General features: G+C 41.3%; 1 protein-coding gene across 1 annotated transcript in view; it reads right to left on the bottom strand.

Moving 5' to 3' along the window:
- Positions 1 to 23,838, bottom strand: part of LOC115647565 (maestro heat-like repeat-containing protein family member 7) — a 47,544-nt gene that overhangs the window by 10,597 nt on the left and 13,109 nt on the right. The window contains exons 6-20 of the mRNA XM_030554279.1: positions 21,517 to 21,652; positions 19,879 to 19,968; positions 18,087 to 18,191; positions 14,091 to 14,226; positions 12,717 to 12,817; positions 12,080 to 12,229; positions 9,430 to 9,584; positions 8,402 to 8,552; positions 7,638 to 7,831; positions 7,068 to 7,205; positions 6,829 to 6,946; positions 6,199 to 6,339; positions 5,171 to 5,347; positions 2,877 to 3,035; positions 2,491 to 2,613 (exon numbers count right to left, since the gene is read on the bottom strand). Coding sequence (XP_030410139.1) covers positions 2,491 to 2,613; positions 2,877 to 3,035; positions 5,171 to 5,347; positions 6,199 to 6,339; positions 6,829 to 6,946; positions 7,068 to 7,205; positions 7,638 to 7,831; positions 8,402 to 8,552; positions 9,430 to 9,584; positions 12,080 to 12,229; positions 12,717 to 12,817; positions 14,091 to 14,226; positions 18,087 to 18,191; positions 19,879 to 19,968; positions 21,517 to 21,652 — 2,074 coding nt within the window. The remainder of the gene's footprint in view (positions 1 to 2,490; positions 2,614 to 2,876; positions 3,036 to 5,170; positions 5,348 to 6,198; positions 6,340 to 6,828; positions 6,947 to 7,067; positions 7,206 to 7,637; positions 7,832 to 8,401; positions 8,553 to 9,429; positions 9,585 to 12,079; positions 12,230 to 12,716; positions 12,818 to 14,090; positions 14,227 to 18,086; positions 18,192 to 19,878; positions 19,969 to 21,516; positions 21,653 to 23,838) is intronic.

Genomic DNA, 23,838 nt, shown 5'->3' with positions numbered 1-23,838 from the left:
CTTTTGTAAAGGGAAATCATGTCTTACCACTCTATTAGAATTTTTTGAGGGTGTCAACAAGCATGGGGACAAGAATGATCCAGTGGATATAGTGTACCTCAGTCATTCTCAAACTTTGGTACTGGTGACCTCTTTCACATATCAAGCCTTTGAGTGCGAGCCCCCTTATAAATGAAAAATACATTTAACACCATTATAAATGCTGGAGGCAAAGTGGGGTGGAGGCTGACAGCTCGCAACCCCCATGAGGTCCCGATCCCCAGTTTGAGAACCCTTGATGTATGTGGACATTCAGAAAGCCTTTGACAAGGTCCCACACCAAAGGCCCTTCCATTAAGTAGGCAGTCATGGAATAAGAGGGAAGGTCCTCTCATGGAACAGTAACTGGTTAAAAGATAAGAAAGAAACAGTAGGAATAAATGGTCAGTTTTCAGAATAAAGAGGGGTAAATAGTAAGGACCTCCAGGATCTGTACTGGGACCTGTGCTGTTCAATATATTCATAAATGATCTGGAAAAGGAGGTAAACAGTAAGGTGGCAAAATTTGCAAACAATACAAATTACTCAAAATAGTTGAGTCAAAAGCTGACTGAAGAATTACACAATCAGCTTTCGACTTAACTTTGACTTGTGAAGAGTTACAAAGGGATCACACAAAACTGGATGGCTGGGCAACAAAATGGCAGATGCAATTCAATGTTGATAAATGCAAAGTAATGCACGTTGGAAAACATAATCCTCCCAACTATACATACAATTGATGGGGTCTAAATTAGTATTTTACCACTCAAGAAAAAGTTCTCGGAGACAGTGTGAATAGTTTTCTGAAAACACCTACTCAATACGTAGTGGCAGTCAAAAAAGCTAACAATGTTAGGAACCATTAGTAAAGGGTCGATAGATAATAAGACAGAAAATATGATAATGCCACTTGTCATAACCTTAGTCCCAGATTTGGACCTTAGCGTCCAAAATATGGGGGTTAGCATGAAAACCTCCAAGCTTAGTTACCAGCTTGGACCTGGTACTTGCTGCCACCACCCAAAAAATTAGAGTGTTTTGGGGCACTCTGGTCCCCCTGAAAAACCTTCCCTGGGGACCCCAAGACCCAAATCCCTTGAGTCTCACAACAAAGGGAAATAATCCTTTTTCCCTTCCCCCCTCCAGGTGCTCCTGGAGAGATACACAGACACAAGCTCTGTGAATCCAAACAGAGTGACTCCCCCTCTCCGTTCCCAGTCCTGGAAACAAAAAAAAACACTTTCCTCTTCACCCAGAGGAAATGCAAAATCAGGCTAGCAAATTCAACACACACAGATCTCCCCTGATTTCTTCCTCCCACCAATTCCCTGGTGAGTACAGAGTCAATTTCCCTGAAGTAAAGAAAAACTCCAACAGGTCTTAAAAGAAAGCTTTATATAAAAAGAAAGAAAAAATACATACAAATGGTCTCTCTGTATTAAGGTGACAAAATACAGGGTCGCTTGCTTAAAAGAATATTGAATAAACAGCCTTATTCAAAAAGAATACAAATCAAAGCACTCCAGCACTTATATTCATGCAAATACTAAAGAAAAGAAATCATATAACTTACTATCTGATCTCTTTGTCCTTACTTTAGAAACAGAAGACTAGAAAGTAGAAACTACTTCTCCAAAGCTCAGAGAAAGCAGGCAGACAGAAAACAAAGACTCAGACACAAACTTCCCTCCACCCAGAGTTGAAAAAATCCGGTTTCCTGATTGGTCCTCTGGTCAGGTGCTTCAGGTGAAAGAGACATTAACCCTTAGCTATCTGTTTATGACACCACTAGATAAATCCATGGCATGCTCACACCTTGAATACTGTGTGCAATTCTGGTCACTTCGTCTCAAAAAATATAACAGGGTTCAAAGAAGAATTAGATAAATTCATGGAGGATGGAGGTCCATCAATGGCTATTAGCCAAGATGGTAAGGGATGCAAACCCCATGCTCTGGCTGTCCCTAAATCTCCAACTGCCAACTGTTGGGACTGGACTACAAGGGATGGATCACTTGATAATTGCCCTGTTCTGTTCATTCCCTCTGAAGCATCTGGCACAACCACTGTTGGAATACAGGATATTGGGCTAGATGGACCATTGGTCTAACCTAATATGGCCATTCTTATGTGACAGGTTTTGTTGGTATTTTTATAAAATGCTATTGTCAATAATTAATTATTCAACAAGCTGAGCTTTTTGCTTCATAGGAAACTGCTCTTGCTGCTGTGTGGAATAAAGAAGCTTCCATGTAGCAGCATTAGTTGTGTAGAAAGGAAGTAAAATGGGAACATGGGGTGGGGCATCTGTGGTGATGAAAGACAATTTCTAATGTCTTCTTAGTGAGCTTAATACACTGACAAGGACACATTATATTGGCTCTTATGCTTCTCCAAACTCAGAATGAGGGGAAGGACTAGCTTGCACCTCCTGTTCCCAACCCCATTGAAAATCCAGAGTTCACTTACCAGAAATGTGCACATCTCTTGCAAGACCTGAAGATGGTCACTCAGTGTCATTTGTCTGAACAAGTTTCTCATCTGGTTCCACCCCATTACCTGTGCACACTCTGCCAAGGTGTCTCCACATGCCTGAAAGATAAAGAAAGATATGGAGGAGTTCCCGAGGTTACAAGAATTGAAAGCTGATGATTGGTGAGAAAATACAACCGGAATGAAGAATAAGGTCAAAGATTCCTAGGACAGAGGAAGTGAAAGGAGAGGTCAGGTGTCTCTTGCCTCTCATCACAGGGTAAGATTGAGGATGGTTGAGGATAAGATTCTCTACTGGAACCTGGATGTAGAGAGGAACTTCCACATGGCTAGAGATCCTGAAAATTCAGGCTCTGACTCACCTTTAGTATCTCATGATTATTCCCCTGCATGACGAGCATCAGAGGCACCAGAGCACAGTAGATTTCATTATGGATGACAGGTCCAGGTTTATATTTGTTCACACATTTCAGCATTTTGCCAAATGCAATGATGGCAGAAATGCGCACTTTCTCTCTCTCCTGTGAATGACAAAAGATGGGGAAACCTCTTAGGGTGAAAGACTCCTGCAATTAACTACTACACTTATCTCCATATAACATAAGTGACATCATCAACACTGCCAGTTAGCAAACACTTTAGATGTATAGAGGCAAGGTGCAAAACAGCATAAACTACATGTCAGTCAGCACTACCACAGCATATGAATTGTCTTATTGTGGTGGATTCGGTCCAATGGCTGTTTGGTGATTTGATCGAGTTTCCTGAGGTCCTTATCACAAAAATCATGACCACAACCAGCACTCTTGCTGGCAGTCCATAAGAAAGCACCAAGGAATGAACAGACCATGCAGACTGGACTCCTCTCACAGTTCTTCCAAGTCAGGACTGAGGCACATCAGCAGGGCAGCTTGGAGCTCCTTGCAGTGCCATTGTTTGTGCTATCCCTTTTCTGTGGATAGAGGGCAGCAGTATCCCGTGTTGTCACACAGATACTTATCACTAGCACTAGAATTCACAATCTCTTTGACTGCAATTATAAAATGGCTGAAATGAAACACAGAAGTACAAACTGTAAAAGGGACAGAGAGGGATAAAAGCAGCTAGATTCCCCAGCACAGTGCTCCACCCCTGGCAATCCACCGCTTGCTTCCAAGTGAATTTTTCAACATATAGGTCCGTGGGGCAGTGCTGGGGACCTTGTCCTGACCAAAATGCAGTCAAGAAGGGAACAAAATATGCATTTTAAACAAGTGCTGCTTTCAGGCCAGGCTGCAGTAGTTTACCTAAACAGTCAATCCTAGTGAGGTACGATGTTGTGTCTAGAGAAGGCATGCTAAGCAGTGAGGGGGTAGGGCCAAGTGAAGAGGAGGGGATGGTGATCTTTGATTCCCTTCTCACTTTCCTCTTCTCTCCTATCCGGGAGAGGGCAGTGAAAAACCCATGATTCCTCAGACTGAACCTGGGGAGGAACTCCCACCAATATGGCTCCATGGTCCTCAATATCTGAAAGGGTGCCAGTAGCTGAAACCTCTTTCTCTCCCTTTCTGCCCAACCCTCACCTTGCACATGCCAGGGCCATGTAGAAAACAGTGAGTGAACTATGGGTGAGGAATGCAGTTTGACTGATTGGCAAGTGCTAGATGCAGAGAGGAATGGGTAGAATGTGTATGTGTGTAGGAGGGGAGATAAGAAAATTAAAGAAGGAGAAGGGAAGAGAAGGGAATAGATTAAAAGAGAAGAACTGAGAGATTAGCAGACAAGAAGAAAGAAAGGAAAGAGAATATGTACAACGAGGGAAGATAAGGAAAGAAAGGTAAGGGATGAGGAAGGCATGAAAGGGAAAAGATTAAAAAAAGAATATGGGTGAAGGAGGGAGATAACACCAAAATACTAAAAGGAAGGGGCAATAGGAGGATGGAAGAAAAGAAGGGATTATTAACCATTATTGAAAAATTAACTTGCAAAAAGATACACCAAAATATGCATAAAGAAAGAAAAAATTGCTGTGAATGAACAGAAAATGAAAAGAGAGGAAGAAAAGCAAAGCAAGACCAGTTAGTAACAAGATCTTTTATTCAGTCCACAACACTCTGCTGTGTACCTGAAGTTCTGTTAGATCAGTGATGTGATGATAGAACTCTGTGGCCTGCTCAATACATATTACCTGGGTTGCTGGGCTCTATTTATGGCCCTGCAAACAGATGTAACTAGGGGTAATGGGAGGAAAAGACAATGTAGGCTGGTCCAACTGGAAACATATCCTATCATTGAGGGTCTTTTGGACTGTGGAGATCTCCCAAGGGAAATGGTGGAAATCTGTTTGCTTTAATTATTTAAAATTAGACTAGAGAAAGCCCTGAAGGAACAAACCTCCATTTGCTCCCTCAGATATGGAAATGACTTAATATGCCTTTTCTATGCCCTATCTGTAGGATTTTCAGCATTACTGCACTGTCTGATATGCCTTGCTTGTTGATTATTTGTATGCTGAAGAATTTCTGACTCTTCATAATTAATGCTTTGTGAAAGTGCTCATCATATGACCTGAAGCTCTTTGCCTTCAGCCACTCCATTAACTATATTCTCTGTAACTACCACACTCCTTTGTATAATATTGTGCACACATAAGGAGTCATTCATGGTATTGCCTTACATCAGTAATTAGCTGCCAAACAGGCCGGACGATATGGCAGAATGCAACCTTGACCTCTTCCCCTTCCATGTAGTAAATGATATTTCTTAGGGCTTTCACAGCCTGCTCTGCAATCCTCTCCTCTTTCTCTTTTAGGAACTCTCGGAGGACTGGAAGGTGATTTCTGAGATGTGTCGCCTGCACAGAAGCAGCAGCCTATTAAAAGCTATGAGAGCTGGTAAAATAGGATTAGTCAAACTAAAAATGCAATTAATTTAGTCTTTGGGGGGATTAACTAGTAATTTGTAAACTATTTCTCATTTTGGAAGATGCATTTGTTACATTTGCAAGTATTCCCTGGATTGTCTGAACAAATAATTTTCAGACTATGAGTGGCTTATCCACAGTTTGCCAGCTGTCTGCTCCAGTTATCCATAACTTTGGATTTCTGATTGGTCACAAAGTACTGTTTCTGCTCCCTGATTGATGACTGAAGCTATTTAACAGGAGAACAACAAAAGGTGAGTGTCCAGTCTTGAAAAACAAACTTCCATTACAAGTTTGTGACACTTTAAGGATTTATGAATATTTCCATACTGGCAGCCATCGTAATAGTCACAAATAACCAATTGTCAGACACTATGAATGCCAGTTAATCAGTGGTTTATTCACTAAAAAATTAATAAACATGGCTTTTCATTATGCGATCAACTCTAAAAATTACCAGTGACAGAACAATTTACTGTACCATGTCTTATCCTAGGTTTATTATATCCCTTATCTAATGTGTGTTTTACAACAAAAAGGATATTTTTTCCTTGTTCCAGGACTGCATCATCACCTACTGGAGCTCACCTAATTGTTACCCCCTAAACCATGATCAAGCTCAGTAATTTTATTTCTTCTTGGTCTGGTTTTACTCTGTTTCAGTGACACCAACACAAGTGCCTTAGTTCTCACATAATTGCTCTGCATTCAGTTCTGCATTACCATCATTTCTAGTGTATTTTTCTGGGGTTTGTTTTATAATTGAATAATATATCTCTCACCTTCCCTGGGTGGAGAGCTAAATTACTAATTCCTCTGAGTCCCAGGAGCCTCATGATGGGATTTGGCTCTTGGATCCATTTTTTTAGTGGAGCCAAGATGTCGAGTTCCAGACTCTGGGCCACAGAACGATGCCAGAGAAGCTACAAGCAACACAAAATGAGATGCAGCCAATTAACACCAGACTTTCCAGTTCTATTCTCTGGGTAGATATCATCTTTTTCCTGAGAAATAAACTGTACTGTGTCGAGAAAGCTCACACCTCACCCAGAGGTTTAAGCCAGCCATTTTGAGCTCTGGGTTAAACAGCTGTTCTCAAGATCAGACTAATATTTAGATTTGAAGGGAAATCTCCCTTACTGAAATGGTGATAGTGATGGTTTTCACTGAGTTAGATTAGGGGTCATTTAGTAGAGATGACCCCGAAGAACTGAAAAGTGAAAACCACGGATAAAATATGCCATTTAATATGGTCCAAGAGAACTAGAACCATCTCCTAGGTGATCTGTCTCCATCCCAATAAGACTTGCTGTTGAAATCTTCTACTGCATATGCCCCATTCATTTTTGGAATAGGTCTGGAGCAAGATGCTCTCTAGAACTCCAGCTCTGCAAGTAGTTAAAGAAACTTACCTGAGCATAGAAGGCCCTGGACATAATTTTATCATGCTCATTCTCACTGTTGAGCAGCGGGATCAGCTTGTTAAAAATCCTGTGCAGATGAAGAGGCTTCAAATGCTTCACCATGGCACTGCAACAGGACACAAACATACCTGTGTGTTTTCAGGTGAAAAAAGAATTGTGTAGCAAGTTCCTGGAACAAAGATCCCAACTGGTTCCAGGCTGATAAATGAGTGACTTTTGTCTCTTACCTTGTGATCTCCATTATTCCACAATAGTAATCACTGGAGCTGGAGAGGAGGTCCCACCCTCTGTGTTCCTCTACATAGTCTAACACCTCAAAGTAACCAGCGCCTGAGAGGAGGGTCTTTACAGCCTCCAGAGCACAGCTAGATTCAAAACAATTCCAGTGTTACTGAGTGACATCAGTGCCGCTCCTAGTAGTTACGTGAGTCTATAGAAACCCCACGACACAGATACTGTATTATAACATAACATAATATTACACAGGGTGCTGAGGATTCAGGTGACCAAGAGAGTGGAGAGACCAGAAGCGGGCAGAGGGAGCTGAGTGATTATTGAAGTAATGGGAGAAGGACTGTGGGAGCCTTTTCTTCTCATTTCTGCTCAGATATTGCACTTAGTTTCTGTAGGCATGATACAGAGACTATCCATTTTGTCTATTTTTTGTAAGTAGGGGAGCCCTGCTGACTGTATGGAAATGTAACACACAGTGAGAGAAACCACACACGCTCATCAGAACAGAAATACTATAGGAGTTACAATCAGACTAATAAGAACCTTGACTTTTCAGTAATTACCTGGAAGGATCGAATGCCTTTGGCCTGTGCCCCTGGCCACACTCTTTCCTGTAGACCACCATGTTCTCTAATGGGTTCTGCTCAATGACTCGCTGGACATGACTAAGTACTGCCAATAAGAGGCTGGGGTAAAGTTCCTGCACTGCATCTCTGCAGCCAGGGACAGAGAGCATCTCACACAGTGCACACGTTACCTGAAGAGGGTAAAACAAGATTCTGTTACTCTTCGTTCGTAGGCCTGGTCTACACTAGGGGGGATAGATCTAAGATATGCAACTTCAGCTACGTGAATAACTTAGTTGAAGTCAATGTATTTAGATCTACTCCCCACGGTGTCTTCACTGCAGTGAGTTGACTGCTGCCACTGCCCCGATGACTATGCCTGCGCCTATCACGCCAGTGGAGTACCAGAGTTGATGTGAGAGTACTCGGGGGTCAATTTATCATGTCAAGACTAGATGCAATAAAATCAACCCCCACTGGATCGATCGCTGCCCGCCGATCCACTACTCTTAGAAAGAAACGCAAAGGGTATTAAATTGACTCCACAAGATGCTCAGACACAAGGCTCATCTCGTTCTCAAGGCTTAAGGAAAGGGAGGGCCAGTATAAATCTATGATCTAATGAAGAATTTTCCAGGTCCTGAGAGGATGGCAGTGTCCCCCTTATATACTACTAAAAAGAAAGCATCCTAAAGGCTTTGCTTTTCCAGTTATACCTTTTGCTGTCAAAAAAACAGCCTGTGAAATGCTAGGATACTCACAGCAACAGGCTGGAGGGAGGTCTCATCATCAGAGATACTGCTATTGACTTTTTGGACTGGTTTCTCCTCCAGGATTGTTATCAGCAACTGAAGAACATTGAGGGTGGTTTCTCTTCTGGTACCCAGGAACCTCCATAGCTCAGTTGTGTTGCTATGAATTTAGAGGCCCAATAAAATAATACTTTGTACTTATCATAGATTATCAGGGTTGGATGGGACCTCAGGAGGTCACTTCTATAACACCTTCCATTCAAAGATCTCAGAGGGCTGCGGTGAAACAAGTCTCACAACACTTATGTGCTGTACTGTAAGTAAGTATAGTTATCCGCATTTACAGATGAAGAAACTGAGTCTCAGAGCTATAAACTGATTTGCTCATGATCAAACAATGAGACACTGACAGCTGGGAAAAGAACCCAGGGGACTCATGCTTAGCTCTGTGCTCAGACCATTCATCCCTCATGAATGGACCGTCTACATGGATCAAATCTATACTGCTATAACTTGTCTCCCTATCCAAATATATTGGTGATGTTTTGAGTAGAAGCATGCCCGGGGTCAGAGAGCAGAAAAATAAGAAACAATGTGTCCCCAGAAAGGAAAAAAGAAGGAAGAAGAGATTCCCCACCAATCATATGGACATGACACTGGTTCCGTTTGCCACAACTGTGTGTTATTACACCAGGAAAGTAGGCTGTCTCATGGTTTCCAGTAAAGCCAGCCATGTCATTTCCATGCAATCAGCTATTACACAATATAGATTATAACACATCAAATAATCACAACTACAACAGGTCAAAAACTTTTTAAAACTTGACTGAATTTGTTGTTAAAATTTCAACTTTTGCCAAATAAAAGATGAATTTTTTTGTGAAAATTATATCCTATTTTTCAACTAGCTCTAATCACAAACCAGTGCAATGAGGAGAGTAACATGAAATCTAAGTGCTTAAAATGCTGAGAAAAAGAGAAAGGAGGAACATACATTTGGAGACCCAAGGCAGGAAGAGCACTGGCAAGCTTTCTACCTGTCCCATGGGAGATGGTGGTCCAACAGGATAGGCACCACTTTCTTGGTGTTGTTTCCAGCCAAGAAGCACACTGCCCTCAACATTTCCTGCCTCGTAATGGGTTCATGGATGAGGCTGAGGCGCTTGTAAATGCCAGTCAGAGTGTCATCTACCTGCAAGAAAAACAGTTAAAGGTTTTTTCCTATACTTGGGTGTATGTGTTTGTATGTTTAGGATGGAGGATCTTGTTCTATTTCTCTCTGAGTTTAAATCTCAGTGCCACAGTGATGATCACTCAGCAATAGGATGAGTTCCCCTCTCCAAAGACGACACCTTCCTAACGAACAAAAGAGGTCAATTTCTGGAGTGCAGGGGACTCCCAGAGAAACACCAGATAGGTAAATATATTCCCAGACAAAATCCTTTTTTGGGCAGGCAGAGTTACAGATGGAATTTTTCTACCTACCAACCCACCCACCAACACTTACTTATGTCTTTTATACAAATAATTTTATATATACACACATACATATGTGACACACACACACACACATCCCCTCCACACAAAATAGCAAACATATTTCTATTACATGACTTATTTCAGATTAAGACAAAACAACAATCAGAGGAGGAAATCTAAAGTTTTGCTGGGAGAGAGGACAATATGACCCCTCTATAACATTTTGTATCTTGAACTAACTCTCATTCCATAGGAAGCTACACCTCCCCACCGGCTATGGACATCCCTTTACTATTAAAGCTGCAGGAATTGGAATAAAGAATGACAATATTTCCTTTCACTTACACACACATATGGCATGGACCATAAGAATCTCATTAGAAGGTTGTGGTTCATGAAAAAAAAAAAAAAACTTTTGAAAGTCATGGAATTGAACAAGTTAAGGATTCACAAATCACCTTAACTATAACCCTACATTTCCCTAATGTGTATAGTATAACTACTGCAAACTCTGTTTAGAAACCCTTTTCGCAAAGTGAATGACAATGAAAGTGCCTCTCTTCTCTCCTCTGTGGCAGTGGTTCTCAAACTAGGGCCGCCGCTGTTCAGGGAAAGCCCCAGGCAGGCCGGGCTGGTTTGTTTACCTGCTGCGTCCACAGATTCAGCTGATCACAGCTCCTACTGGCCGCGGTTCGCTGCTCCAGGCCAATGGGGGCTGCAGGAAGGGGAGCCAGCATATCCCTCAGCCTGCACCACTTCCCGCAACCCCCATTGGCCTAGAGCCACAAACCTGCAGACGCGGCAGGTAAACAAACCAAGCTGGCCCGCCAGGGGCTTTCCCTGAACAAGCAGTGGCCCTAGCTTGAGAACCACTGCTCTATGGGGATGTGGTAAGGCCTCAGCCTGTTTGCTGAATATTTCTGTAGTGTGGATAGGATACAGTGTGTATCAGCTTTCCTGACTTCTTTACTACCTTTACTCTACTTTCAGGTGCAACTCTCTCTCTCTCTTCTCTGTCCTCAGAAGGTCATTCAGTGTCTTGGGGGAGAAACAACAATTGGAGACTCATTTTGTCTCTCTTCTCCCTAGCAGTGTTACGGATCCACACAAGTTCTCCCCAGTATCATGCTGGGTGCTGTGTCCCTGCTGCAAAGTTTGCCACCACCTCAGTCCAATGTTATTTGGTTTATTGAATTTACCAGCTCAACAAAACCTAGCAAGAAGTTTATAAACTCCATAATTCTCGCACAGGTCTCAGAGGTGTAAATATTCACAGCTAATAACTCCACAATTAACAATACTACCTTCTAATATCAGTCTATGCACCAGATCTCATTGAGAACAAGTGACTAAAATGGACTCTGTCGATCAACTTGTCAGATACAACATTTCAAGAAAAGCAAAGTCAGAAATCTGCTAAAAGCAGAAAATATATCTTTTTTTCAAAGTCATAAATCAAACATATCTTGTCTGATTCACCTCAATCTTCCCCAACCAAGAGAGCACATATGCTAAATTTCAGGGGGAGAGTGTTTTGGAGTGATGGAGTGGAGTACTTGTTTTGAGTGATGGGGCATCAAAATCAGGTGTGTAATAGAAATGCTGATACTGCTTTGACCTAACTATTTTGCATCACTGAACTTTAATCTTTAAAGATATTCTCTCATTGCTTATAAGGCCTTTCATGCCTTTCTCAAAGACTATGACGTTTGTGGAGAACTTCAGAAAATTCCCAGTTTCAAATTTTCACATCTAACAATTACAGTATTTTCCATGTAGCCTTACTGAAAATTGTCCAAATCCTTTCTTCTCTTTACTTCTCAATGTACAAATCAAACTGGCCCAAGGGGAGGCATGAGAAACTTCAGGGAGAAAGGAGGTCCCTGCCCCTGAGAAATCTAAAAAGACTTCAAAATTGGGCTTATAATAGAAGCTACTTTATGGGCTTACCCATAGGTCATTATTGTGGCTCCATAAACCACTCTAATCTACACTTTTAACTAGAATATGAGAGAATGGCAGTACGTCAGCAAAACCAACATCTGCACCCAGATTCTGGTTCCCCGAAAAGAGGAGCCATTTCACGACTTTCTTACAAAGTGCATTGGAACTAAGACACTGGACAATTTCAGCACAGGGAGCCAGCAGCCGCACCTCCTGGCTCCAGAACAGGGAATTCTAACAGCAGCCTCTCTCACCATCTCCTACCTTCTCCAGGTCAGCTCCCCGTTCTTCCAGAATCGCACTGAGCAGTTCTCCAGCTGCCCGAGATATTTTTTCCCTGGGATCTGTCAAGCCATCAAGTGCTGTCAGAACCAGGTTTGTTAGCTGAAGTGGGGTAAAATACTCTGCAAAAGCCTAAAACAAACAGAAAAGAGCATGTCATGGTAACACAGTTCCTAAAAGTCTTTGGTTTAGGGCATTTTGTTTTCTGATGAAAATTCCAAGTTTTCTGAGCAAACCAGATATTTGTCACACACAAAAAAATTGTTTGGTCAAAAACCCAGTTTTTCAGTTGATTAACAGTATCAATGGAAAATTTTTGAATAGTCATACTCATACTATAACTGTTATTGAGCAACTGCAAAATCAGGTTAATTTTTCCTTACCTGTAACTCAAAAAAACATTTTGGCTAATTTGTTTCAAAAGAAAAAGCTTCCTTGGACTTTACAGTAAATGCAAAATTAGGACAAATAATTTTTCTTAGCCAAAGCTGAAGGGGAGTTCAAATAGGGCTTATAATGATATGTGGCTGCATCCTTCACTATGGAGCTGTGATCAATGGCTCTATACTCCTCACATAAGGAAACACCATTCATTTTTCAGAGCACTGAGTGTAATTACCTTAGCGATTTGTGAGGTGTTGTTGTAGAACACAGAAGGACTGTATGTTCCCAGACTTTGTAGTGTGTCTACCTTCTCCACTCCATGTCCCTTCTCAAACTCTGGAACAGATACACACATTTGTGTCATTTGTCATTTCTCAGTTAGGTGACATTTCTTTCTGTTCTTGTCAATGTATTTGAATGTGGCCATGATGCTAGCTGGAGACAAGTCTACAGCTGGTTCAAAACTCAGTAGAATAGCTGGTGAGGGATATAACACAAGCTTTGCCTTTGTATCTAGTGTATGAGCACTATTCACTGGACTCATATCAGCCTGTGAATCAATATTTAATCTGGAAAATGGGCTTCATTCTGAGCTATTCCTTCCTAAAATAATGTTTTCCTTTTGAAACTGAGCTTCCCACCCTTCAGGAAAATTAAACCAATCATATTGGAGCATGAGCTTTTGTGGGTGAACACCCACTTTGTCAGATGCATGACCAATCATGGCTTCCCTCAGCCCCATCTCACATTTCTAAATGCTCCCCAAAAGGAGCCAGTTATGCAGAGTAAACAGAGATCTTCAAAATATACTTCCTCCCCTTACATACATTCAGCAGTGAAATAGTTAACAATGTTGACACAAAATATCATTATTGGTACCTGAATTAGCACCCATTGAAATGAATGGCACAGTTCACGCCTCAGAGATATTGTTTCAGGGTCTCTGCAAGCTCAGGCATACACCCCTACATTGGTTATACTTGGTAAACATATTTTCAAGGTTTTCTTTTCAAACCATAATGGCTAGCGATTTTTTTTTAAATGAAAGCAGAGATTCTGGAGAATGACTGAGAGGCTTGTCCACACTTTCTTCCTACTCCACAGCTACTCCTTCAAGCCCTCCCAAGGCGAGGTACTCCTCAGTTTGACAAATATGACCTTAATACTAGATACTTGTTATAAACAACTGCATATATTGTATTTCATTTCTCTGTGTACTTTGCTCTTTCCCTTTCATTTCCCTTCCCTTATCCCTCCACCCCCCTCAGGGAAACTTGCATCTATTTCAATGACGCTCTCAGGCACAACAGTTCTGTATGAGCACCGATAAGCTCATCAAGGCAGGGAGCCATGTCTCTGTACTCCATGCAGGGCACTGTGGGCTCAATTGGAAACTTATCCTAAATAATAAATAAATAAATAGCTAACAGCAGCTGTAGCCTATTTCACTACTTTCCTGATGATGCAGTGCCACGCTATAGAATAACAGAAAGATTACATTAGGACTTTGAAACTAATCTGTTGGTAATAATAAGAAAGGCTTGTAAGGGTTAGCTCCAAGGTGGAAGTTTTCCGTTTCCGGTGATGTAGAAAAAGGGTGTTTACTTACGCTTTTTAACCAGCTGGATACAATACAAGTTGTATACTGCCCGGGCTGCCAAGAAGCAGATGTTGTCCACAGGGTCATGGCATCGAAGGGCAAGCAGCCTAACCAGGCGACCCAGTCTGCTGAATTCAATTGATGTCTAATTAAAAAGAGAAGAATCCAGTTAGCAATAGATAACGTATAACAGGGTGTGTGATCATCAGGGAATATATGGGCACACCTGGGTCTTGTGCCTGTTAACATGCTTATGATGGGTATGTGTAGACTGACTGTCGAGCACATTACTGTGCTTATAAAATCTGGGTATCTTTAAACACAGAAAATGTTTATGGTATTTAAATATGCCAACAAAAGCCCCATAATCAAACAGGATATCCAATAACAAAGAGTCATCATCAACAAAAAGGTAAAGGGCCTGATTCTCTGCTTCCCTTTACCTTGTGTTTAGTCATTTACACCTGGGCAAACAAGGGCCAAAACGCTGTTATTCTGACTACATACAATTTTACATGTTGGGGAACTGCACTAGTGTTAGCAAGATGGAAATTTCAGAGAGAAGAAGCCAGTGTAGGCAAGCTCTAAGAATGCAGTGTGAGCTTTGAAGCTTTTCCAGTTTGTTTCTGAAGAGCCTGTGGGTGATTTGACACACCTCACTAATGCGACACAGGTGATTTCCATGCTCTCCCTCTTAATGTACACTGCATGAGACTGGAATCAGGCCCAGAGGCTGGGGTGGTCCTGTCGTAAGGTTAGTTAGAGATGTATTGTTTTTATTTAATAAGAATGAATTCTGAATAATGTTTATTTTGTGTTTTAAGCATTTCCCTCCTAACACAATATGTTGCTTCAGCTATAGTCTCAAATTAGCATACTGTAGTTAAAAATAAAATAGTTTGAAAGCCTGAATATTTGAAGTTAAGGTTCTTCACACAGTCTTCACTGTGATCTAAATCTGCTACTCACCACCCACCTAATGGTAGTACTGGTGTATTAGAAGCACTGCCTATGATGACAATGGGCCAGACCCACAGGTGCACTAGAGTACTACTTCGCACACCCGAGGGGAAGAGCAAAGGGTGTTTTTTCTCCTTCCCAATTGATACGCAAGATTTCTAGGCATTGGGTTGGTCCCCAGCACAACTTTGAACAGCCTCAAGATTGCTCTGAGTGGGGCTCTTACACCAGTGGGGATTGATGGAGCATAGAATGCTCCTACCATGTCACTTTTGCTGGGGCATAAAACAGCACTGTGAGGGAGTGGCTTAAAGCCAGCTCTAAGAGCCTGACATCTCTTTTGAATTCCCTCATGCCAGAGGAATCTCCAGGTACCCACTTAGGGAAGCTTAAACCCCCTTCGCACAACTGGCATAGTACAAGGGACCAATAACTTTAGAAACTGTTCACATCACTGAAAATATAATATATTCTACATGGGTGCCTCAATGATTGTGGCTCTCTGGTAACTGCAGAGAATCTGTGTAGCATGCACCGGGTCAAAGCCTACATCAGGCCTGTTTCTAGATGGAGCCATGTGGGGAGGATGGAGAAGGTTTACAGAATAGGATTTTTACTCTATATGTTGAAGGTGAATTAAGAAAATTGGGTTCTCAGGTTCACAGTGGAATGGAAGATCAAGAAGGAGGTTTCTTTACTGTATATAGGTGAGAGATGTTGGTGTGTTTCTCCATGAATGGTTAGGTGAACTAAAAAATGGCCAAGCTGATATAAGGTTTGTAGTAGTTGGTTTATGAATGGCAACCATCCATATCGAAAGATGCTGGTGTAAGTGCTAAAGCAGTTATGTTGCTATGTGTCAGCATTGCGAGTGGCTAAAAAGTCTGATTCTCAAGCAACAGTCCTTGCCACAGACAATGCAGGTATAAAGCGTAAGGCCATAAAATGAACCAGTGCACTACTAGTCTGTTGCTAGCTGTATCTTCCTAGCTTCTGATGTTGACGTTGAAAGTTTTCTAGTCCCTTTTGCAAACACTTTTGAACCTGAGCCTAGGCTGGTCTAGTGGCCTTTGAGCATCCACAGGTTCCTTATATAGGCAATCCTTTGGAATGCATCCATCATCCATCTGGTGCAGATGACCAAACCCATAGAGATATCTGTGTATAGGGATTAGACTTGGTCATTTTTCTTTCTAAAGTACTTCAGCGTCAGGAACCTTGGTTTCCCACTTGATATTTAGAATATAGTGAAGACAGCACATATGGGAGGTATTTAGCCTTCTCTCATGCCTGCTGTGGCTGGTCCAGGTCTTGCCACCATACAGCAGCATGCTCAAAATGCACATATGGAAACCTGTATCTTGGTGTTTGGTGTCGGTTTCCTGTCACCCACACTTGACTAGTAGGCTGAATGTGGTGTCTGCCTTTCAGATGTGAGCATTAAGTTCACCATCTAGAGAGAAGTTATCCAATACAATTTGATTCTAGAGAGCAAAACTTGTGCACAACTTCAAGCTAGGTACTATTATTAGAAGTTCTGTTGGATCATGTTTTCAACACCTCTTGTGCCATAATCATTGCCTTTTTTAGACTGATGCTTAGACCAAATTCCTTGCGAGCTAGCACAAAGTTTTTGGAAAGTTGATAGAACTACTCTTCGCTGTGCGTGACAAGAACTGCACCATCAGTGAAAAGAAGTTCTCTTAGCAGCAGATGTCTGACTTTGCTTTTTCCTCTTAGATATGCAATGTTGCGGAGTTTTCCATCTAATTTTGCATGAAAACCTACACCCTTGGTGCTAGATGAGAAAACATGACAAAGCAGCAGAGAGGGGAATATACCAGGTGCTGAAACATCTCCCAGTTTGACACTCCAGCAGCTTTCAAAAAAACTGTCAGATTGATCACCATCACACTGGACTTTAGCCTTCATGCCATCATGGAAGTACAGAAAAAGACTGAGGAGGATCGGGGGGCAACTAATATCTCCAATAGTTGGAAATGGCCCTTTCTTCTGATCAGGTTAAAATCCTTTCTAAGATCGATGAAATCCAAAGAGAGGTTTTTCTTGTTCTTGACACTTTTATTGCAATTGCCTTAGTAAGACAACCATGTCAATAGTGGATCTACCAGATGGAAGCTACACTGACTCTCTGGATATACATGACTCTGGATATAATTGGCTTCTAGGCTGGTGATTACTACACATGGACCCAAACCAAAACCCACTACCCTGTAAACTTTGGGAAAGTTCAGATTCAAATTTTTCAGCTCAGATCCATCTTTATTATACACAAAATATGAGATGAGGTTTTATGGTTACCAGTGGAAATGTAGAGGAGATATATTTTGGAGTGACGTGCGGGGGTTGTGTGTAGACGGAGATGGGTGTTGATACTGGGCCATATTTAAAGGTGTTTACAGAAACTTGTCTCAAACATTTCATATAACTATGATGTTATAGTTAATTAAATGATACTTATAATGTTACCTATATAGTGAAGTTTTTTGTCTAGCAATTTAGAAACATTTAAAACCATTGATATGTATTTCTTGTTACTGCAGCACCATTCAGTACACTTAAGGAATAAAGTGGGTGATTAAATTCCATTGTAAAGCTGGTGGTACAACTGCAATAAATATTATTTCAGGACAAAAAAGATTCAACAAAAAACAGCCTGAACAGGAGAGGAAATAACTCTTTTTCTTGCCCTGAGAAGTTTTGAAAGACCAGTGCTGTTTGCATTGACTTTACATTGACATCACTTTAGGGAATGGATTGAAGTGAATAACTTCTCCAGGGAGAATTTTGAGCAGACGAAGTGCCAGTAAAGATTTCAGGGTAATTTATCAGAAAAATAAAATCTGTTATAACTTGAGTCCACTGGAATCACTGGCAAATCTCCTACTGACTTCAATGGATGCAGTATCAGGTCCTACATTTTGTTTGTTTGTTCTGTGAGTAGTAGGCTGCTTATTTGGGCAAGTGTATGTGAAGTGTATGTTCTTTATTGAGTCAGGTCAGTACAGGTGAAGGGATACTCACGTCAAAATTGGGAAGCTTGGCCACACATCTTAGGATCCGGGCACTGCACCACATTGCTCGTTCTCGCTCATGATCCTTTCTGGAGATTAGCCAGGGCTCGAGGTACTGTCGGAAAAAATGAAGGAGATAACTGCTCACAAAAACTGTAAACTCCTAAAAGATCATGGCCTAAATCTACCAGTAGCTGTTGTAAACTGGGAGTAGCACCACTGACTTCAGAGAAACTACTCTGATTTACACCAGCTGAGGGTGTGGTGGGTCCTTTGTTTAATGGTAGGTCAGATAAAAAATGTAGCATTCTCCTCTATATGTAAATAAAGTTTATGGGTTTTCTGAAAAAGGGTTCTCTTCTGTGCTTTCCCGAAATTCATCCTATAATAGTTCCACTGAGAAGGAAGACTGGCATAATAATCTGCTCTGCCAAAGAGTGGCTCCTTCCTTCACTCTGAATCTTAGTCAGTGGATTCAGAATTTGATAGGGTATAAAATGAAGTCTATTTTTATCTCTGGAAATGAGGGTAACACCATATAGGAGGCTTATCCTGCCCAATTTTTCTAGGGAAAGTGAGATTTGCGGGGGGAGAGATGTCTTTCCTTCCTACAAGTCAAGATCTGGGGGAAAGCACTTCAGAGAGGGAAGAAGAGGGAAGTATATTTCTCAGTTGTTATAAAAGTGTTGACATTTCTTTTATATACATTAGATTGGTCTAACACCCTGACATAGCTGCCGGAACTAGGGGTGCTTAGGGTGCTGCTGCACCTCCTGACTTGAAATGGTTTCCAATATATACGAGGTTTACAGTTTTGTTCAATGGCTTTCAGCACCTCCATGATACAAAATGTTCCAGCACCCCTGCGTCCTGCAGTATTATCATCTTTCTAACATATAATCTCTGAAAAGAGAAGAGTATGGGAAGGCTAATTAAGGCATAAATATTATGGCCCAGATTTTTAAAGGTATTTAGGCATCGCTGCACACAACATTGCAATGAGTAACTGATTTAGGAGCCTATGTATAAAAAGGGATTTAGGTACATAGGAGCCAAAATTTTATTGGTCTCCTAAGTGCCTAAATCACTTCTGAAAATGAGATGCTTAAATAGTTAAAAAATTGGACCTATAGACTTGTGCCCAGGACCCCAACACTTGGAGTTGTCTCATGAGGGCAGAAGCTCAGCTTTCATGATTGTTAAGAAAAGTTTGAAAACATGAGCTGAGCATAGTGTTGCAGAGATTCCTGCCAGCATCTGCAAAGAGCCTGAAACAACAGCTCTCAGAAGTGTGAACTGCTCCATGCATCTCAATGGGGTATAAACTCCAAGGGAACACAAATCATTCTGCCAAAACAGCCCAGCAAAGTACTCTATGTATGGCAGAAAGAGAAGAATGGGCCCAGACCACCCACCTAACCAGATATACTCTGGCTGCTGGGCTAAGTATTGGGAAGGCCCTTTACTGCCATCCCTGTCTCTCTGGAATTAAGAGCCCCCTTCCACCCCTGCTTCTCTCCAGCGTAGTGGGGCTCTGGTGCTGATCCCGAGGGTCACAGGGGTCCCATATGACTGTCCCTGCCTCTTTGGGAGAGAAGAGGGAGCTCCCGGCCACTGCCACTCCCTTTGATGGGGGGATAGGGTCAAAATGCTGGGCCATAGAGCTCCCATGTTGTGGTGTGCCTAGAGCCCCAGATTATCTTAATTCAGCCCTGAACTCAGAGGGGACAGTTGAACCTTGATTGTTTAATCTCTCCTCTATAACTCTCTTTTCCTCTCTTGGATGCCCCCCTATTGCTTACCTCCAAAATCTTCTGGGCCTCCACAGGACATTCAAATACCAAACCCTCAAGCATTCCTCTCAAGGCATCGATAGTTTCCTTGTACAGAGACTAGAAGAAGAGGCAGTACAGTAGTCAGTGTCATAAAATCTGACATTCTACAGGCAACGTGAGGTGTAAAAATACTTCTTTAGAGAGATAGGATGAGTTCCTTAGTCTCTCTATGCCTCAGTTCCCTACCTGTAAAATAGGAATAATAGCATTTCCCTACCTTACAGGGGCGTTGTGAGGATAAATACATTAAAAATTGTGTGGTGCTCAGACACCTGGTAATGGGGCCCATATAAGCACCTACGATACATAGGGTAAGTTTTCTGATCTGATAAATAGGAATAATTATTTCTCTGCTCAGATATATGCACTCACTATTATTTTCTTTAAAAGGGACAAAGAGTCCTGTGGCACCTTATAGACTAACAGACGTATTGGAGCATAAGCTTTCGTGGGTAAATACCCACTTCGTCAGATGCATGTAGTGGAAATTTCCAGAAGCAGGTATAAATATGCAGGCAAAAATCAGTCTAGAGATAAAGAAGTTAGTTCAGTCAGGGAGGATTGGCCAGTGAATGGCTAGCCAACTACAAAAGCAGTTTCTCCTCCCTTGGTGTTCACACCTCAACTGCTAGAAGAGGGTCTCATCCTCCCTGATTGAACTAACCTCGTTATCTCTAGACTGATTTTTGCCTGCATATTTATACCTGCCTCTGGAAATTTCCACTACATGCATCTGATGAAGCGAGTATTCACCCACAAAAGCTTATGCTCCAATACGTCTGTTAGTCTATACGGTACCACAGGTCTCTGTCACTTTTTTCAGATCCAAACTCACACAGCTACCCCTCTGATATTATTTTCTGGCAACCTGCCTTAAATTCCTTCCAAGAACAAGATGTGAAATAAGTTTGCCATTCTCAGCAGAGATTCTGATACAAAGCCAGATGAACAACAGCTGAATTGCTACATACGCACTGGGCTACATATGCATCAAGTCACAAAGTGAGAAAAAGAACTCACCATTTAAATATGAAATTGTGTCATCGGGATAATAATATTTTTTTCCTGTACTTCCCTAGCTAAGAAAAGACCCCCTATTATTATAATATTAGAACAGTTCTCTGCTAAAGAGCCAGAACCCTGGTAAATTTGGAACTGTGCAATTCCATTATTTCCCTTTAGCTCTATTAGTGGTGAAGTAATTTGAGACTAAGCAGAACAGATGCATCCTTAGCACACAGACCCAGGTGTGCGTACATTGGCTGATGATTGCACACCTTGCCATGTGCTATTTCTTACTAACAGGTTTTGTCTCTTTTTAATTAGACTTCAGTTGAATTCTGCGGACTGGGTTGCCTAGTTAGACTACTTGCTCTTCATTGCCATGATCCAGGAGACACTATCTGCTTCTTGGCATCCAGACTCATGTTCAACTTGTAATATCCTGCTGATCAAAAAGTGTAAGTAGGACTCAACATTTTTTCTCTAGATCTCAGAAGGAAACTATCTTATCAGGCTCAACATGTCACCATCCCCTGGAGGACTACTGAATTAAAGACACATGGGGCTTCTCTTATGACTGTATTTTTTTAAAGGATAGATTACCTCTGGGTGTTGGCATTGTATATTATCACATGCCTCTGCTAACATGATCTCCATTGGAGGCAGAGAAAAGACACTTTTGTAGCATGCCCGGAGTAGAACAGCTTTCTTCTCAGACTTTAGTGGTGGCTTCAGCTTTCTGACAAATGAGAGAAGCCCCCTTAATGAGAGTCATGACAATGTCTGGAATCCAAGATAAGAAAGATATATCATCCATTATTCTTTAGACACCCCCAAACATAATGGGGTGTTTGTTCTGACCATAGCAAGCAATAGAAGAGTGTGTGTGTGTGTGTGTGTGTGTGTGTGTGTGTGTGCGTGTGCGCGTGTGCGCACAGAGATAACTGCTCTAATATAATGCACCAAAACCTATTAAAATAAGTGTCCTACTTAGGGATAAATTCATAGGCCAAAGATAGGAAAATTAGCTTTTCCTCACTTTCTTTAGTTCAGAGTTCATAAACCATGCAGTAAGCTAGCTCTGGTTGTCAAGAAATATTTCTTATGGGTAAATATTTGTATAAACTAGGGAACAAACTATGTTTGAACTCTGAAGTTTTTATTGACATTTAAAATATTAATTTTGTAAACCACAAGGCTTCCATTGCTTTAGTCAGACATTATAGTGGCACCATCTAGTGGACACAGTACTGTAGTGCCTTCCTTTGCACATACAGCACGCTGTGTTTATGCGTTTGCCTGTGGCTCCACAATGTGTATGTTGTACAGCGTTTATAGGCTTGGAAGGATTCGATTTTTATTGTTAAATGCCAATGAATGTCAATTTCACCATACCAACACAAAAATATTTCCACTGATAATCATAAAAATGCACAGATAGGCAAAGAAAGAAAAATGCTGCTTGAGAACTTAGAGTTTGATTTGGATATATTCTTTGTATATTTTGACATGTGATGTTGATAATTTGTCTTAACAGTTATAAATCAACATCTACTGTCATTAAATAATTATTGTCCGATTCCCCACAACTGTGAAAATTTAAATTCATAAAAATAAAAAAGTACCTAAAATAAACTTCATTATCTGTCAAAATTATAAAAAATAAAAATTGAATTCTGCCCAGCATAAGTACGCACCACTTCCCTAAACTACATGGCATGTGTAAGCTTGCTCAAGCGCATGGTAATTATATCACCCTCTGCTAGCTCCAATACTATTATACAGTTATGACAGTTTCATGGGTTACAGCTGGTAGATATTAAACTCAATGTAAACTAATGCTTTTAAAGTGTTTGCCTTAAGCTTTCAGTGCTAGTAATATCTTAGCCCTGGAATGTACTTTTATTTAAAATTCTTCATATCCTTTCTCCTCTGTCAAACTGACCGCCATATTTTAACAAAATTGTATTTGGCATCAAAATTATTTCAACAGTTCTTTGTTGAAAGACTGAAATATTCTGTAAACATACTTTTAACAGGCTAACAACCAAATTAATGCAACATATGCAGTATGCTGTATAGGTGAGCAGCACGTTAAGTTTCAGCAGGTTAATTAATATTCAGAGAGTTGAAGCAATTTCTCACGACATTTTGTGAATGACTAATTTGTCCCCTGAAGCTTATTACCCAGGATTCTATGCATCTATAAAAAGAGTTTGTTTCAACTTCATGGCAAACTTTGGGATAGACTGTCTATGGTGTGGAGTTTCAACTCAGAATAGTACAGGTGGTAGCCATCAGAGAGCTGGTTATCTCCCTAATTCTCTGCCTGGCCCTGGCCCCAGAGGTTAGAGTAGCTTGAAGAGTTGTCTGTCATCTGAGGATAGTTGGAGCACAGTGCACTCTGGCCATACCCTCTCTGTGTCCTGATATACCCATTACACTGGGGATTGGCATAAGGCTTCCTGGACATCTGGAGTGCACAGTGACCATGTCTGTTGCTAAACCTCCTCATCAGTGCAGAACATGATCCCACCACGGTCTTTAGCTTCCTCCCTGCCCTCTTTGGGGTGATTTGTGTTCCCAGCAGTACTAGGGAGTAAGAGTCTGCTGTGACTGTGGCTGGCCCACGTGCAAGTGAGCACAAGGGAAGGGGAGAAGGCTCTTACACAACTTGAAAAGGGCCAGACGCAATTTGACTCATACTCTCTCTGTAGTCTGGGCAAATGTCTCTCTGCAGCTCCTGTGCTTTGTAACCTGCATTCAGGCTTTTAAACAGGAAAAAGGAGAGCAGAATCTGAAGAAACAGAATGTTTGCGGTGTGGTCTTTATTACTGATCTCTCCTCAACTATGCAATCAGGCACTGCTAGCCACATACACCATAGCATCTGTTTCAGAAATGCTGCAATAAATTACAGAAACTT

This window comes from Gopherus evgoodei, chromosome 3 (assembly GCF_007399415.2).
Source record: "Gopherus evgoodei ecotype Sinaloan lineage chromosome 3, rGopEvg1_v1.p, whole genome shotgun sequence".
Classification (NCBI taxonomy): Eukaryota; Metazoa; Chordata; order Testudines; family Testudinidae; genus Gopherus; species Gopherus evgoodei.
This window is presented reverse-complemented; position numbering and strand designations above follow the sequence as displayed.